We start from the raw sequence: 18893 nt of genomic DNA on the forward strand, positions 1-18893 counted from the left end.
AAGCCTTGTCTAGATGGTCTGTGAGTACGTGGAGTTTGTTTCGCTTTCCTGAAGTCTTCCTTGCCCACTGCCTATGGTCAGACGTTAAACTGACACAATCTGAGTCCAAAACTTTTCTGAGTGCAAACTTTTTTTAAGTTCAGGGCTTGTCTTAAACCTTTCCTGCTTTTAGGACATTCTCTCCTCTCGGTAGAAACAGCATTCTGCAGAAGGAGTTGAGGTGTTTGAATATTTGGCCATTCAGCACTGGGACAGTAAAGTCACTGTTAGTGGACTCTATGGCCTCAGGCTGTGCTTCACTCCTTCGTGACTTGAGTCGCTGGGCCCACTCAGCCATAGCGTCTCTTTCATTCTGGCACCCACCATATTGAGAATGCCTTCCGTGTGCTAAAGCATTGTGCTGGGCATGGGAGGTACCTCAGAGGAATGAGATGGGACCTGTGCCCACTGGCGCTTAAATTACAATTTTATTATAATCTGCCCATTCAGTAGTTTTACTGTATGTGGTTGGGGCTACCCCCCCCCCCCACTTCTGGAGCACCTCCTAAATTTGGTAGAGAGAAAAGGACTTTGTCCCCCCTCCCCAGCTTGTCTGTTTGTATCATTTTGGTAAATGTAGCAATCTTGAACTAGAGCCAGCATTCCAGAAGCCCTGGCTCCTACTTCCACTCTGCCTCCTATTTGTGTGTAACTGTGGGCAAGATAAAGAAAGAGCTTTATCTTCTTCATCCTTTGAGTAAAGATAATACTTCCCCACAAAACTGTGAAGCAGTTAAAAGAAAATGCCAGCTGAGGAAGTTCTTTGGAAAGTTCAGAGCACCAGAGATTGAGACATTTGTCGTTGATGGCTGCAGTAGACCTTGGGAAGAAGTCAGGGCTGTGGTCAAGGTTGTCAGGGCAGGGAGAGTTGACGGGGCACGGGTTGGGGGTGCTGGGCAACCCCTTCATTCATGCATTCAGTTCTTTCTGTGCACCCACCTCTTGTAAGGGGCTGTTCTAGGTGTGGTGGGAACACCCTCTCCACTCTCCAGAAGCTGCTTGTGAGGCTGAGCTCAGATGGGGCTCACATTCCTAATGAAGATCACCTGCTGACGCTCCAATCATTGGTCACAGAAGTCTGATCTTCCTGTACTGTACATTTTCAGTTTATCTAACAACCCTGCTGTCTATCTTTGCTATGCTTTTTCCCCCCTCATTAGATATAAGGCTGCCAACTTTCAGACCCCACTGCTACTTTTTTTCAGATTTAATCAGCCTTTTTTTTCCTCCTGCAACAACTAAGCCATCCCTTTGATCCTTTCTAATATAGCTGCTCAAAATTTACAAAATTGCAGTTTCATTTTATAAGTGTTTATTTATTTACTTTGAGAGAGACAGAGAGAGAGAGAGAGAGAGAGAGAGCGCGCAGGAGGAGCAGAGAAAGAGAATCCCAAGCAGGCTCTGTACTGTCAGCGCAGAGCCTGATGCAGGGCTTGAACTCACCAACCATGAGATCATGACCTGAGCTGAAACCAAGTCAGACTCTTAACCTACTGAGCCAGGTGGGCACCCTGGTTTTATATCCTTAGTTATTACTGATTTTAAGTTTTTATGAATTTCATGTTGATGTATATTTTCAAGCATTCTGACTAGCAAGTAGTTTCAAGTAGAGACTGATTTTCTGGTTTGCTGTAGCCATTTGTTTAGGTAAAATTTTAATTACCTTTTTTTTGGTAAAGAATAATGGATACACATTGCTTGAAATCCATTAACCAAAGAGTATGTGGAGAAAAGTCTCCCTCCCTCCTTTTTTCTTCTTGGAGGAAACAGTGTTGCCATTTTTTGGGTAGATTTCTGAGACCTGCAGCTATCTGTACAAGTTGCAAGTTACATGCACATACACGTGCCCCCTTTTTTGAACAGAGAATATTTGCTTCCTAAACTCACTGTTCTACAACTTGCTTTATTTATCTCATGATGTCTCTTATTCTGTAGTAGTTAACTTACAGGAAGTTTCTTCAGTCTTTTTTTGGTTGCCCAGTATTTCATTATGAGATGGGACCATAATTGATTTTATCAGTTCCCTTTCAGTGGACACTTATTTAGCTTGTTTCCATTCTTTTGCTAATGCAAATAATGCCACAGTGAACAACCTTGTACATATGTCATTTTTGCATAAATGAAGGTATAGCTGTGGGATAAATTCTCATTCATGGAGTTGCTGAGTCACAGGGTATATGCATTTATAAAGTTAATATGTTGCCAAATTGCCCTACTTTAAAGTGGTTTCAATCTATACTACTACTGGCAATGTGAGAGAGACTTCCTGTTTATCCTCTCCAGCTCAGTCATTTAATTTTTACCTTTGTCCATAGGTTCATAGAGAACGGTCTCTCAGGGTTGTTTTAGTTTGTCCACCTCTTAACCATGAGTGAGACTCAGCATCTTTTCACTTGCCTGAGAGCCACTGGATTTCTCATTCTGAACTGTCTCTTCATATCCTTTGCCCATTTTTCTATTTGTTTTTCTTTGTCCATTTGTTGTTCTTTCTGTTAATTGATTTGGGGAGGAGTGCTTTGTGTATTAGGGAAGTTAACTCTTTGCCTTGATAGAAGTCCTAAGTTTATCATTTTTCCTTTGTTGATTTTTTGTCGTGCAGATTGACCAGTTTTTTTCCTTTATGATTTCTGGGTTGTGTCATATTTCAGAAAGGTCTTCCCTGCTCTGAGATGGTTGTGTTTTGGTTTTGGTTTTTTTAATTTGCCCATTGTTTCTTCCAGAACTTTTTTCCATTCTTGTTTGTTTTTAGTTTTTTTATTCTATGAATGTCCAGAGTATATTTTGGTATAAAGTATGAGTTACAATTCGCCTTTTCCCAAGCAACAGTTATTTATTTCAGTCTTGCTTTTATTTTATCTGGAACTTACAAACGTATGTGCTGTCAAACTCTCTTCTACCATCCGGTACATCGAACATGAATCAGATTGATTTAGGATGACAGATAATTTTTTTAGGAGGCAATTTGGCATCATCTTCAGCGTCTAAAAGACCTGGTTTCACATGCAAACTCTGTATCTTCTTATCTGTGTAGCCTTGGGCAAATTAAAATTACATAACCTTTCTGAGCCTTTGTTACGTCATTTGTAAAATATGGTTGATAGTACTCCATTTTGCAGATGGGGTGGGGGGGGGTGACACTTAGCAATAATGTTTAGAAACTGCCTGTTCAGTGCCTGGCACACAGTAAATACTTGATAAACAGGAGCTGTTATTATGGTCGTTATTGTTGCCAATATCAGTAGTGTGATGTTGGTCTGAATGAAAACATTGTGTCCCCCCCAATCCCTGTATGTATTCATTCTTCGGTACAAGCTGGTGTTCCTGGAAATTGGATATGGGGCTTCCCTGCCTAGGCCAAAAGGTATTGCAAATACCCTAGTAATAATCGGGCTAGCATTTTTTAAGGCCATACTCATAACTTCTGGGCAGATGTTAAATTGTTAGGGTGTACCTTAAAATAAGATTGCGCCTTGCTGCAAGAGAAAATCTGTCTGATTGTGTAGTTTGGTTTTATAAGCAGATTTGTGAAGTTAACAGTGAAGCATTGTTTGTCCAACATTAACATGAGTGCTGTTTGGCCAGATGATGGTTTAAGAAATGGAATCTGTATGATCTCTTACCTCAGAGCCTTATGTTCAGTCCTCTCATGAATCTGGAAATCACTTAATTGGGTGCCTGAACAGAAGTTCATAGTAATTCATTATTGTTTTATTCCATACCTCTCATGTATCCCGATGCTCCAGATTTTTTTTTTTTGTATGTTAACTTGATTTTCTTATAAAGTTTTTGTCTTCTTTTTTCAGTAATGTTTAATCTTTGTCTTTTGAAAGCTCTTTCACTGTAGTCCTTCCACTGATAAACTCAGCCTTCAAAAATCAGTTTTAAATTTATTGCTTGTAGTCTTATTATGTCTAAGTATCTCCTTCTGTTCTGTTTTCTTATTTTCTGTCTACTCATCCTGCATCCTTTTAAACTGAAACCCTGGACTTTCCTCTCTCAAGCTTCTTAATAATGATCAACAATTCACAAAATCTTGCTGTCTTATACTTCTGTTTTCCCTCTTTTGTTGGTTTCTCTTGAACCCCAAATATGTTACTAGACTGTCCTTTTTTTTTTTTTTTAATGTAAACAGTGAGAACCTTAATTTTTTTCTGCCATCAGATTTCCCAAAGGGAATTTTACTTGGTTTTATTCAATAGATTTTCTTCCTAATAAATAATCAGTCCACAAATATCTATTAAAGGTTTACCATGTGCCAGCTTTTGAGGATACAATGAGAGAATAATCCCCTGCTTTCAGGAGTTTACTTTCTATATTGAAGACAGACAACATATCAACCAACAAGTGGAATCATTTCAGTTACTAGGGTTATGGAGGAGATAAACACAGCAATAGATTAGAAATGACCAAGCACAGAGGGAAGAAACTCATTCCCTTTCTTCATAGTTCTTTTACTTCTGGTCTGACTTTAAGTCTTATATTCTGTTTTTAATGATTTTTCTTTTAATAAGTATTATTTTCTGGTGTTTTCTTATTGCCCAACATTTTCGCCCTTTTTGTTCATCCCTTAGGTAGTCAACTGCCTGTTTTTAAGAATTGATACATAATCTCATTGCATTATGTTCTTCTTCTTTATAATATTATGCTTTCTTTCTGACTTCTAAAAGATTTCTTTGCACAGTCTATATCATAAAGGTCATCTTTAGTGATTCTTGAAATCAAAAAGCATTTACCTTTTGACATCCTGGGCATTAAAAAAAAAAAAAGAACATTGATTCTCAAATGTTTGTCTGAAGAGAATGTATGTTGGTGTGCAAGGTTGCCAATGGCATTTTTTGTAAGAACTGGACTTTATTATAAGATGGTACTATTTTAGGAATTGATAGTGAATGATAAGTAGTATTTGTAATGACTTTGCTCAGCAAAATGAAGTTAACAATCCCAATCATGTCGTCTGTTTAGATCTGAAAATGAATACTCAGTGTTTTCTTTTCTGCTTTCAGGGATGACTCTGTCCCAGAAGACAACATCTGGAGGGGTATCCTTTCTGTTGTTTTCTTCTTTCTTATCATCAGTGTGTTAGCTTTTCCCAATGGTAAGTGACGTATTTCTCCTGTGCATGGTATCCTTTTGGTGTTTTTGAGATGCATGCCACCTAAAAGGTGAAACTAGAAAGTGGAGTAAAAACTTAATCTGTGGTGGTTAGGGCACAGGCCCTGGAGGCAAACTGCCCCTTCTGCCAGTTGCTAGAAGTGGTCCTGGGGAAGTCCCCTAGCATTTTCACCGTGCTTGAGTTTCTCTTTTGTACGTTGGAAATAACAGGTAGGTACTGTTGAAAGGGTTAAATAAACTAATGCATGTTATATTCTCTGAGTAGTGACTGACCAATCGTAAGCTCTTAATAAGTGTCCGCTGTTGTTCGTGTTGCTATTTTTGCTGTATCAGCTGAGTCATAAAAATACACAATTATTATTTAGTCCTTTTTGCTAATGACAGGGTCAGTGCTGTGATGAGTATTATTTAAATAACATGTTGTTCCAGATGATCTTTTTATCACAGTAAACTTTGCTGATCATGCATTTGGGATATGAATTTTCATCACCGGATTAAAAAAAAAGACCATTATTACAGTGAATTTTATCTCCCATCATGATTATAGAGTGAGGCAAAGTCTGTTAAAAAAAAAAAATCTGCCATACTCAGGATTCATCCCTTTCCTCTGAATTGTCCCTTGCTTTACTTTTTCTTACTTCTCTTTTGTACCTTCTCCCTGGAATATGCTTACTTATTTTCTGTAACCACTTATAAATGCTTCCTTTTTGTAGCCTATTTCTTTTACACTTTAGATATTTTGAAATTGTTCAGTCTTACCTATGAATTATGCTCCATGGGCTGTACTCAAACATCATACTTTAGGGTGTGTTTCTTCTCTATCCTCCTGTCTCTTCAGTAGATGTAATGTATAATATAAGAAGCTCATTGTGAATGTTACTCATTGCTGCTTGGAAATGTACCATGGTAATTACGTTCTAATGCCAATTTCAAAATATGTGTGTTGGGGGATAGTAGCAGGCCTGGGGCGGGGGGAGGTGTTCCCCCATCAGTAAGCAATTTTCAGACACCAGCTGGTTGCCCTACAGTTCAACTCAGTTCTGACACTGTCTACCCAGAGTTAGCATCAGATCCCACAGGTTAAGGGCTCAAGCTTAAGACTGTCCCCATGTCAGATGCCAATTGCAAGTCCAGAGTGTCACCTGTGCTTCTGACCGAATGGTTATAAATCAGAGGTTCCCATGACCCCTCCTTGGGTTCAATTAATTTGCTAGAGTGGCTCACAGGATTCAAGAAATAAGTTTACTCGCTAGATTACAGTACCAGTTTATTACAAAGGATATTTATCAACAGCCAAATAAAGAGATGCATAGGATAAGACATGGGGGAAGGGGCAAGGAGCTTCCATGCCCTCTCTCCGTGTGCCACTTTTCTGGGGTCAGAAAAGTGTTCACCAACCCAGAAGCTCCCCAGACCCCATCCTTTTGGATTTTTATGGAGGCCTAATTTACATAGGCATAATTGATCCAATCATTGGCCATTGGGGATCCAACTCAATCTCTAGCCTCTCACCCTTCCCTGGAGGTCTGGGGGTGGGACTGAAAGTTCCAACCCTCTAATCACATGGTTGGCTCTACTGACAACCAGCCCCATCTTTAGGTGCTTTTGAGTTCTCATTAACACAGCAAAAAACATTCATTACCCTCATCACTTAGAAGATACCAAGGGTTTTAGGAGATCTGTGCCAGAAAAGGACACAAAGACCAAATATATATTTCTTATAAATCACAGTATCACACATGACAAGGCCTTCAGTCTTTTCAAGATTGTGGCAATGGTGTTTCGTTCTGTATGTTTGCTTAATCTTATGTAACACTACGTGGTTTTTGCTGATAACATAATCCAACCAGTAAAACCATGACTGAATTCTTAAGAGAATGAGTTGTTTTAGATAACTAAGTTATTTGACAGCTGAGTTTAACTCTCCAACCACTCACGCTTCTAGATTAAATTTTATTTTTAGTGGAAACCTTTCAAGATATGAAAGCCTGCTGTCTCAGTCAGTGCAGGCTGCTATAACAGAATGCCCTAGACTGGATGGCTTAAACAACACAAGATTCATCTTGTGGCAGAATTCCCCTCCAGCTGTAAACCTGTGAAACCAAGCACATGCTTACAAAATATAGCAGTGGGACAAGCTCTTTTCTTCCAAAAGGGAGAAATAGGAAGGAATGAGGGGTGACAAGTCCCAAGCAAGTTCAAAATCAGGAAGGCAAACTCTGTGAGATTTTAAAGCTCAAGAATCATCAATCCTGGGAGCACCTGACTGGTTCAGGTTGGTGGAGCGTGTGACTCTTGATCTTGGTGTTGTGAGTTCTAGTCCCATGTTGGGAGTAGAGTTTTCTTAAAAAAAAAAAAAAGAAGAAGAAGAAGAAGAAGAAGAAGAGTCAATCCTTTTTGGATCAGTGCTCTGCCTTCCAGACCTACTGGGGTAATAATAGTCTGCTTCCATAGCTCTGCCCAGGTCTAGCCTGCCCCCGTGGGTCTGCTGGGTGTTTATCTTGCCTTTAGAAACCAAGGTGGAGCTTCCCCTCCCCCCGCCCCCGGCCCCCCCACCCAGTGGCCCATGTACTCTGAGGCCTGTGGTGGAAGTGACAGCCCAGATAATCTCCCAATTACCTTTGAGGTCCTTCCTCCTGTATCTTAAAAAATAGCAAATGTTCACAGACAAGTAGCTCTATGGTCTGGTCCTGTAGGGTCCAAGAGTCCCACGAGTACAAGAGTCCAACAGAAATCTTCACTTTAGGGGTTAGGATTATAACATAATGCATTTTGCCGAGAGTCTGTAACACCTGCACACCCTATGCAGATATGACAGACGTAGTTTGGCCTTTCCATGATGATTGAGAGTTCTGGTAATGCACAATTATTGGAGTACGACAATAAGATGTCCATGACATTGGCTGGGAAAAGTCCCCGTTGTCAAACAGCGTTTTGGCTATTTGCCAACTTTCTTTTCCCTTCCTCTTCAAACACACAAAACCTCAGAATTTTTGGTTTAGAGGTGAGCTTGGACATTATGCAACCCATCCCCTCTTTCAGGGGTCCTATGTTGTAGGATAGCTAAGTGATCACTTGCAACATGAAGCATTTTACATACATGAACCACCTAAGTCTGTGGTTGGTCTCCTTGAGCTCTGAAACCTGGCCTTTTCGTGCAAAGGTGACATGAGAACACAGCCCAAAGCAGGGAGATGGTGAGCCCCAAAGGAGGGTATATAGGTGACAGTTCAGGTGGGGTGACTGCCATTCCTCCCCTTAGCCATTCTACCTCTCCTGTCCCGTGAGGGCCCACTGCTTACTTCTACGTCATTAGTCAGTGCCATGACCATTATTGCTGTGTACCCTTTGTTCTTATTTCTTTCTTTTCTAGTCTTTCCCTGTCCTACTTTTTAAATATCAGTCAAGGCATGATAGGTGCTCAGAGAACTGATCAAAGGTGTCAGGTCTGTTCTTCAAGTCTTCAGCTTTTCTTGGCTGGGTGCTAATTGTTGCTTAGTTCTCAACAGTAACTTCTTCATGGCTTTGATGGTTTCTTTTCTGCCTTTGTTTTTTTTTTTTGTTTTTTTTTTTTCTTTTACACTTACTTTTTCTGAGTCCAGTGTCATTTTAGAAGTCTGAGGATTCTCAAAGATTAGTCTCTCAATAACCATGATTTTATAGCCATCCCTTCAATGAGGCTTCAGCAAGAGCTGAATTTGGGGCTTCATTAGCAGATGGTTTTCTTCAGGTACCAAAGGCCCTGAGGACTGGGGGATTAAGTCTATTGCAAGGAACATTTTATATGATTTCTGCTCTTTTTTTCTTCTGTTCCTAATGAAGTCCTCTAATCTTCAGAGTCCACCTACTCAGTCTCATTGTGGGACTGTGCTATTGTTTTCCTTCTGGGAAGATAAAAGTGAAGTTTGTTTTATGCTTTTCTTATCCTGGCTTGTGGACTTTGTGGGGAGGACCCATAAGGCTCATCTCATTCAGCCTGCTCAGTTTACAGCTGTGAAAGCTGAAACGTGTTCATCCATGAAAGGTCACCCAGCCATTTGATGTCAGCTTGCTGGTAGGGCCTTGGCTCCTGTGTTTTCCTTTAGTCTCTGTTGTCCTTGTCATTTCTCCCTATTAGATCCACTGGCATGTGTTTTTATCTCTGTCTTCCTATGTGGTTTTGTCTTCTTTTTCTTCTGTTCCTCTCTGTTAGTGTCTAGCTTTTCTTTTGCCCAGGTAAAAGGGTCTTAAGGTATTAATTGGTCTGTACTTAGTCGGTCTTAGGGTCTTAGTTGGTCTGTACGCAGTGGCTTTGGATCCTGCGGAAGTTGGTTGGTGGTGGTGTCCACGTTCCTGTGTTGCCCAGATGTCATCTGTGACCAGCCGGAGTTAGCAGATCAATCGGAACCTTCCTTCTTTTTCTTTTTCTCATCACTTCCTGCCTTGTCCTTCCCCTTCCATGTCTGTGTGTGCCTGCAGAACATGTAGGCAGAGCATGCCAAAAGAGAAGGTTTTAGATGGATACAGAAAGGGGCAAGGGCAGTTTAATCTTCTATGTAAGAAGGATTAGGACGCTAGTGTAGCATGTTTTTAGAGGGATTCTCTTGAAGCCCTGTGTGCATAGCAAACACGTGTCTGCCTTGTTTTCTAAAGATCCACTTATCCACACTTTCCAAAGGTTAGTGAAACTAGAAGTTTTCCACATTGAAGAATGTTGTTGTTGAACAACAACAACAAGTGCGGGCTGGCTTTAGGGGGTGCTGGTGTTGTTGGTGGGGGAACTACAAGGCCATTGGGAAAGGGTGGTCTGGGCTGTGTGGTCACTTAGACCTCAGGCCTTCCTGGGAGCCTCGATGCCGGGTGACCGCTTCCTGAGCGGAGTGTGCACGCCCCCTCTTGCTCCAGTCCAGTCACCTTATTTTCCGTTCTCCTCCCCCTTGGCACAAGTCGTTAGATTAAGTAATGAAAATGAATGGGAGAAACAGCGCCCAACGTTAGCCTTCTCCTTGAAAGGCAGTTTTGGGGCAGTGCCTGCAGTGGATGGCATTCCCAGAATGACTCTGTTTTGGCAACTTCAAATGCATTTATCCTTGACCTAGCAGAGGCTGCCCTGCGTGTTTGACTGCAGGCCTGAGTTTGATGCTATCCATATGTCTCATTTGTGTGAGTCCATCTGTACTACCTGTGTGGTAGCATCAGGCAGCTCCTTCAGGAAGGGGGGCCCCGTGATTCTTTTTGTAGAGTCTCAGTAAGAAAGAAAGCCCTTGACTTTCTCCATAGGGTTCTATAACAGGATGCTTTGGGCCACCAAGTAATAGGAAGCCCATTTCAAAATAGCTTGAAGAATAAAGAGAATGTTTACTGGAAGTTGTGAGATAGAATGGTTCCAGGGTTGACTAATTCAGCTGCTCGGCGGCATGTGAAGACCCAGGATCTCTGCCTTCTTCTGCTCCCCTGTCTTCATGTTGGTGCTGCTCTCTGCTGTGCTAATGATCCTGAGATAGCTGTTGAGTGCTGAACATATGGTCACAGTCAACATCCAAAGGAAGAGGAGGGCACCTCTTCTATAGATCTTTTTTTTTTTAATTTTTTTTAATGTTTATTTATTTTTGAGATGGAGAGAGACAGAGCATGAACGGGGGAGGGTCAGAGAGAGAGTGAGACACAGAATCCGAAGCAGGCTCCAGGCTCTGAGCCGTCCGCACAGAGCCCGACGCGGGGCTCGAACTCACGGACCGTGAGATCATGACCTGAGCTGAAGTCGGACGCTTAACTGACTGAGCCACCCAGGCACCCCACCTGTAGATCTTTTTAAGAGTAAAGAAACCTTTTCTAGAAACTCTCCAGCACACTAGTCCTCACTTCTCTTTGACTAGAATTGAGCCCTGTGCCTCTTCCCCAAGCAGACCTCAGGACAGGAATTCGTATTGTCCAAAGGAGTAGGCACTGATAGATCTTCAGTGACCAAAAGAATAAAAGGGAAACAGGATTACTTCCATCGGCTTAGACTTTACCACTGAGTTATCTGGGAGAGGTGTGGACACTCAAAACAGAATTTCACTTGGCGTCAAACAGGGTGAGTGGCTGGGGTGGGTTCTCGAGTTCCTTCCTTCAGGCCTGGGAACAGATGTGGAGGGAAAGACCCTGAGGCGAGGCCAGGGAAGGAGGATCTGATATTGACTTCATGCTGCTGCTTTCCTGCCATCTTCTCTCTTGTTCTCTTTCAGTTCCCTTCAAAAAAAAAAAAAGTTTCTTAAATGCTGCTTTCATCTCATTATAGCAACTGACACTCAGGTAGAAGTGAGCTTTTAACTCCACCCCTGTATCATTAGAGCGTGATTATAACTGTATCACTCTGTCAGTGCAGTGAAATCTAGAAACCTGTTTGGCTGTGAGGTTTCTTTCAACAGGTGACCTTCAGGGGTACTTTTCCAGTGTCTGAGGGCTTCCTTGAACCGTTTCTCCCCCTTGCACCCCCACCGCCACCCTACCCAAAGTGCGCAAGCCTTATCCTCACCCACAGCTCCTGGCCCACAGGGGCCTCTCAGTAGGTAAATGTGGGATTAAGTCATGAGTCTGCTGGGAAGAAAGCTCACAGAATCAGCCCTGTCTTCCCCATTCCTTGTCTGCAAGAGGAATGCCATTCAGCACTTCTTTAAGGTATTTTGAGAAGAGTGAAATACTAGTATGTCTTGATTTTCCTGAGTTTATCCTTTTGTCTGTCCTTTGGCCTCATTCGACTTCTCTGAGCTCAGATGGTGTTAACCACATCTCCTTGAGGTTTGAAGGGGATCCAGAAGGCTCCCTGTCCCCTAAATTTAAAACAAAAGCCTAGTCTTCCCCCCCCTCCTCCCACCATTCTGTTCCCTGCTCCACGACTTCTGCTTTAAAAAATGCTTAGGTTTGAAATTTGCTTAAAGATAATTTTATTCACCTTTTCTAGGTTTTTCTTAGAGGGATTTAAACTTTTCAAGTAATACTCCTTGTCAGTTATACCTCATTAAAGCTGAAAAACAGTGGTAATGAAGAGAAGATGTGGTTGAAGAGGCCCAAGGACACAGATGTACAGATTTTGGAGAGGCAGCTCCTGAATTTGATTAAAGGAATTATTCTTCCCTGAGGTTCGGTCCCTTAAACCTAGTTTTTCCCTGGGACTAACAGGCTGCTGGCAAGTCAAACTGTGATCTTTGTTTCTTTTCTTTTTTTTTTCGTGTGTGTGATTTTCTGATTTCTAATTTCTTTTTTTTTTTTAATTTTTTTATTAGTTTTCTTTATTTTTGAGAGGCAGAGAGAGACAGAGCACGTGTCTGAAGGGCAGAGAGAGAGGGAGACACAGAATCGGAAGCAGGCTCCAGGCTCTGAGCTGTCAGCACGGAACCCGATGCGGGGCCCGAACTCACGAACCGTGAGATCATGACCTGAGCTGAATTCGGACGCTCAACCTACTGAGCCACCCAGGCAGCCCTCTAATTTTCTAATTTCTGAGGTCGGATCTTTTCAATGTTAGCTCTTCTCATGACAAAGACATTTGATTTCTGTTTCTTTTGAAATCAAACTCCTAATATCTGATTGAAAATTCACATGTTCTAGATGGAGGGACTGATAAAAGAGAAGAAACCATGCCATGTTTAAATGCACCCCGTAAGAACACAGTCCAAAACAAAACAGCACTTCTTTTTCCCTCGCGACCTGGCCAAGCCTTCCCCGTTTCTCCCACATAATCAAGAAGAGTAACTCTTGCAGGCAGCTTTTGTCAAATCCGAAATGAAGTATAGATAGATACACACACCAGGATATGGAGCGCCCCTAACTTCTTGACCATGCAGAGGAACACGGGGGACCCTGCCTGTACATGCCCACTGAGAAAACAGTCTGTCGGGAAAGAAGATGGAGATAAAGTGAATGTTGCGGGAAGGCTGTAGGCAGTGTTAACATGTCTGGGCAGATGAACACTGTGAGAAGCATGGCTTTAAAGGTGACCTGACTGGATTAGCCAAATGTGAGTAATCTGGTGAGCATAAGTGTCAGGGTTTATAATAAAATATAGAAAGACACCAGCCTCATCCTCCATTTTTAAAAAAGCAAAATAATGTTTTCAGCAATATTAACATCCTTGATGATAAAGTTGGTAATCTTGGTAATGCTCCTAGTGTACTTCTTAAAATATGACATCAAAATATTGAGAGTGTCTTCTCAGAAAGAAGTGGGCAGATTTGATCATTGAAATAAAGCCTGGATTTGGTTTTGCAGTTAGCTGCTGAAGGTGTCACCTTACTTTCCCGGGCCACATCTCACCTTTTGGAGGCAAAATATACCACTACTCCCCACCTACTTGGTTCAGGGAAGAGCAACATCTTTTCTGAAATCTACCACACCAGATTTCTTAAGCCTTTCTCAGATCCCTTCAGTGCATTTCGATTTGCAAAACTGAAAGGGCATTTTAAAAATTAGCATTTTTTTCCGGAAATATTGTGATGTGATATTACAATGTGTAAGTGGGAAATCTGGAGAAAACAGGGAAAGATTCAATAGGGAGGAGTCAAGACAAGACTTAAAAAAAACACAAAAAACCCCCAAAACAACAACAACACCAACCAATTGCAGTAAGATGAAAATTCTCATCCTGATTCTGGAACAACATGTGCCTGTCACAGGAATCACAGACTGGTGGAGAGAAATACCCTGGAGCCAGAGCAGGTCCCGGTTGGGTTAAGGAGAGCTGCAAAGCCCCGTCAACCCCAAATTCCTCCACCACCCCCTCCTCTTATTTACCCTGGACACACTGCATAGGGTGAGGTAAGAGAGGGCCAAGTTCTGTTTTCAGAAGACTACTCTTCAAGTGATCATGGGCTGAAGATGACCTTGGATGGACTTATGAGGGAACTTACATCAGTTCCCCATCCTGTCCCTTGTCCTTCCTGACCTTGTGTTTCCTGACCTTGCTTATCAGTTCCACGTAGCAGCACCTCCAAACAGCACTCACTAGCTTGCTTCTCTCCCCTCACTCTCCTGGCCTTGAGACAGTCCTGCTTCAAACCTTCAATGCCCCCAACTCACCACCCCCACTCTGTCCTCTTCAGCTGGCCCAGACTGACAGAGCTGATCAGAAAGCACAGAAGTGCTCTCAGGCCAAAAGTGGAGTCCTGTGAGCGGTGTGACCTTGGGAAAGTGCCTATGCCTCAGTGTCCTCATCTGTAAAGTGGGAGTGACCGTACGCTCTCATCAGCCAGTTGTCAACTGAGGGGACAACTGAGAGACAATGGCGGGGTGGGGTGGGGGGTCTCTTACCCTCCAAACTGCTCCCTATTATGTGCTCAGCAAAGTACTATTATGAATGCTCTTGAGAGTAACCCTTCTTTTATGATTTTGAGTGTTGATTGGGCATGGAATTCTGTTTGCAAGCCAAATAATCATACCATTTTTGACTTTCACCTTGCAAGAGGAAACTGTAGAGAAAGCTGGGATCCCATGTTATGTCTAAAAGGTTAATTCAGTGGTTTGGATGAAGTAATACTTGCAAAGCAGACAGCCACCATAATACAAAAGTCATTCATGGTGACAAGTTGAGCTGTCACCTAACAGCAGTGAAGAAGAGAATTTGGAAGAGAAAATTACTTAAATGATGACCATTGTAGCCATCAGTTTTCCAGTGACTTGAAGAAGGGTAGCCATGTTAAGTTACCTGGAAAGGGATCCTGGTTTCTGTGCCTCACTGTGCCTTTCTGAGAAGAAAGTGGCCAATTAAAAAGAATGCAGGTGTTCCTTGCTGTCTGAGCCTTTGCTATAAGAACTCAGAAATGGATCAGATTTTGAGACATCTTATTTACATCCCTCACTCTGAGCCCTCACTACTTGCCATCTGAAACTCAGACATCATATTTCTGGATGAAGAAGGGTCCCACACGAACCTAACTCACCTTCTGAGCTGCCACTGTGTAAGCTCCAGAACTGACTAGATTTGGATGGCAGGGGATCCTTGTAACTCACTGCTTTTCCTAATATGAACTTGATCCATCAAAAGAAAGCAGTTACGATATGTTTCAAAGCCATCTTTTAAAAATGAGGTGGATAATTCAGGATGAGTTCCAGAATAAAAATTACAATGTCATGTTTCCTTCAGACAGGATTCCAGGTTGCCAGCAACAGAAGCTGACTGCTGATTAAAAAGACTTCTAGGATGTTGGCTGGAGGATTCCTGGGAGGGCTAGGAGGCTGGGTCCCAGGCTAAGCTCCTAGAAACTGGCACATCACCCAGAGCTGGTCTCATGAGGAAACCCAGTGTGCACTCTGCAGTGATTTGCCACCGTCATGAGTGTCACCTCTCCACTGCTGCCCATGCCAGCCCCGGCAGAGGGACAGGTTGGGGAGAGAGCTCAGCATACTTAACATCTGTATCACCAGCTCCTGAGATCAAGTGTGGCTCAGGGGCAACTGAAAAACTAAGCCCCAGTTATGAAGAGGGCAGGGCAGCGAGTTCTGGCATCTCCCTGGGAGATGTGGGATTCATAACATTGGAAGTGCGCCCAGAGTCTGTAGGAAGGCCGTTCCAACGGGGTGGGCAGCCCCAAGTAGGTCAGGTGCCCATGAGAGCAGTGTTTTCAGCATTTGCGAACTATGTAACCTTTCAGTGGATGGTAACTCAGTTTAGTGGATCAAGGCCCAACTTGCTTGCTTCTCCTTTTCTTTTCTTTTCTTTTCTTTTCTTTTCTTTTCTTTTCTTTTTTAATTGAAGGAATAAAGTAGAAGAGAAAGTATTGGTGTGCCACTTGTAGTAAGAGTAAGTTTCATCCTGTAAAACTTGTTTTCGTGGTGCCAAAGTTACATCTGTGTGTCTGAACTGGGTTGCCGTGTCCAAAGTATTTTGTTACCATGGCTCATGATCAGAAGCCACTGCACTAGTGTGTTCCAGTGCTCCAAGGATTTGTTTCCCATTTCAAACCCCACCTCACTTGTTTTCAAAGCAGTGTTTCTCCTGTTTAATTTTCAGAACCTACCCCCTGCCCTGTGTCAGACTACACACATGGGCGCGCAGGAGATTTCGCTTGTGAAACCGTAGTATTTTCCAAACCCTTACAGGGCATCCTGGTAACCTGCTCACTGTGGTAACATTGTTTCCGTGGGAAATTATGGTCTGAGTTCTAAAGACAAAGCTTTAAAAACAGAAACCTCTGTTGTGGAGACTGGTACCTGTTAACAGTTGTAGTGACAGTTGCTACAATGCGAATAAAAACATTTCAACCTAGACTTCAACCTAAAAGTATTTATGTGGAAAAAAAAAATTAACAGTAGAGAGCCTTTTTTTTTTTTTAAATCTCTGTAGAGACCACTTTGCTTTTAGTTTTTGTTTAAAACCAGTTCGCTCTAACCCAATGTTTTTCCGTCTACAGGTCCATTTACTCGACCTCATCCAGCCTTATGGCGAATGGTTTTCGGTGAGTTACCCACTGGTAGATTTAGAGGTATATCCTACTTAAAATCCTTTTTCTGTGTATCATTATAGCAGTTTTACTTACTGCTGTACAGTAGAACTTTATGACCTTTTACTTTTTGGTGTTAATATAAGTTTTTATGAAAATTCCTTGCCATAAAGCAGACGTGCTGGTGGTAATTTCAGATTCTCATACGTGTCAACTGTCTCAGATCTCCTCGCCCCCCCGCGCATGCTGTCGTGTCTTACTGTGCACAGGTCTGACGTAAGGGGATGCGGCTTGTTTTTCTTTATGCACCTTTACGTTGCTCTTGGCTGGTACAAGCTCCAGTGTGTGCTGTGAGCCCATTTGTCCTGTCAGCAGCCAGGAGGTACTGAAAATGGGAAAGATCCTAGAGAGGGAGAAGTTTCTAGACAGAGAGTCCTGATTTGAAATGAGGATTAGTGATAAACGTCTGTAAATATTGGGTGTCTTATTTTTACTTGATTTCTAGTCCACAAATAGATCCCCTAAATGGACTTAAAACACGTCTTTTAAATGTTGGCTCTTGGCTTCGTCCTGCCTAAATAAGACATCAAATAAATTATTTTAGGTTCAGAAAATGTAGTGTTACAAAAAGGACCCTAAAAATGGATATTTTGCTCAAGGTCACCTATTTTTCTTTGAACTTTCAGACATCATAAGTAAGTCTGTGTGTGGAGCGGGGCATTATTCATAACCACAGTAGGTGTTTATTCTGTGTGGCAGGGATGCTGTGGTCCTGAGGCTGAAGGGGAGGGCCACACAGACAGGGGACTCCCCTCAGGAGCGGCCCTTCCTGTCACAAGGAGGGAGGACAGCTGTCGCAAACTATTAAACAAATCAACAACCAAAAAATATCAGATGCCACTAAGTGTTAGGAAGTTAATTAAAACCATGTGAGGTGACGATGACTCAGTGGCTGGTTTCACTTGAATGTGCAAGGAGGCCTTGAAGGAAGGATGCTTAGTGGAAACCTGAATGCCAAGAAGGATCTAGCATGCAAGGATTGAGGTCAGGGGAAGCCCGGCCAAGGGAAAGGCTACTGAAATGGTCCCCAGCCAGAAAAAGTATGGTGTGTTCCAGGGCACTGTGGCTGGAGCAGAGCAGACCCTAGGGCTGTAGTAAGAGGCCAGAGCTGGGCATGGATGGAATCCTGAGGGCTCGTGGGCCAGTAAACAGTGCAGATAGGAAGGGCGGTGGGAAGTTCTAGGAGGATTTTTTGCAGAAAAGTGACCATTTACATTAAAAAATGTTTATTTATTTTTGAGAGAGAGAGAGACAGACAGACAGACAGTGCAAGCAGGGGAGGGGCAGAGAGAGAGGGAGACAGAATCCAAAACAGGCTCCAGGCTCTAAGCTGTCAGCACAGAGCTCGATGCGGGGCTCGAACCCACGAACTGTGAGATCATGGCCTGAGCCCAAGTCAGACGCTTAACCGACTGAGCCACCCAGGTGCCCCCATTTACATTTTTAAATAGATTATTCTGGTTGCATCATATTTACATCTTATGAGCTTAATATTGCTGTTTGAAATTATAAGTTTTCAGCTGGCTGGTTACATTTGAATTTTTTCTACTTCAAATGATCCATTATAGGTAATTAGCAGTATAATTCTTACCTGAGATCTTTTTGGGATCATGGAGCCCTTTGATAATCTGATGAGGACTATAGACCCTTTCCCAGCGTGTGTGTGTGTGTGTGTGTGTGTGTGTGTGCGCGCGCGCGCGCGCACACACACACACACACACACACACACACACACACTACATCTGGGGCTTCATGGACCTTGAAGCTCAACCATGAATTCCAGTTTAAGAAGCCCTGCTCTACCCAGATGTTTTTTTTCTGTCTTAGAATAATTGTTTTGAAAGGATTATTACAAAAGGGTATAGTGGGGGGCATTTGAGGTGAACAATTTTAAAAACAGCTGGTGATAAACCTGAGGAGATCCTCATACTAACATGCCTAACGGGTGTGCCCCTGGGGCCCTGGGATGTGCAACCAGGTCAGCCACGCTCTGCTCAAGTCCCCTGAACTCCCTGAGGGTTGAGAGAGGCCCTGTAGGAGGACCCGGTGAGTAGATGTTCCAGGGTACTTCATTCCAGCCCTGGACACTGTCTCCTCTGGAACAGCTCATTGGAGATTAGCGCTGAGCCAAGTTCACATGATCCAAGGTCGTTTGTATCACCGTGTCTGGGTGTCCTACACAAATGTTTCAGTTCCAACAGGTTCAGGAGAAAGAACTGATAAAGCCACTGGTGGTGGGGTTTTTCAGATCTTTCTAAAAGGCTTTTGCTGTTTTAAAAGTAGGTT

General features: G+C 42.7%; 1 protein-coding gene across 3 annotated transcripts in view; it reads left to right on the forward strand.

Moving 5' to 3' along the window:
• The window catches only part of PTDSS1 (phosphatidylserine synthase 1), a 64306-nt gene that overhangs the window by 6516 nt on the left and 38897 nt on the right, over positions 1–18893 (forward strand). For all 3 annotated transcript variants that reach the window (XM_042972705.1, XM_042972704.1, XM_007073289.3), the window contains exons 2-3: positions 5043–5134; positions 16518–16562. In XM_042972705.1, coding sequence (XP_042828639.1) covers positions 5043–5134; positions 16518–16562 — 137 coding nt within the window. The remainder of the gene's footprint in view (positions 1–5042; positions 5135–16517; positions 16563–18893) is intronic.

Source organism: Panthera tigris, chromosome F2 (genome assembly GCF_018350195.1).
Source record: "Panthera tigris isolate Pti1 chromosome F2, P.tigris_Pti1_mat1.1, whole genome shotgun sequence".
Classification (NCBI taxonomy): Eukaryota; Metazoa; Chordata; class Mammalia; order Carnivora; family Felidae; genus Panthera; species Panthera tigris.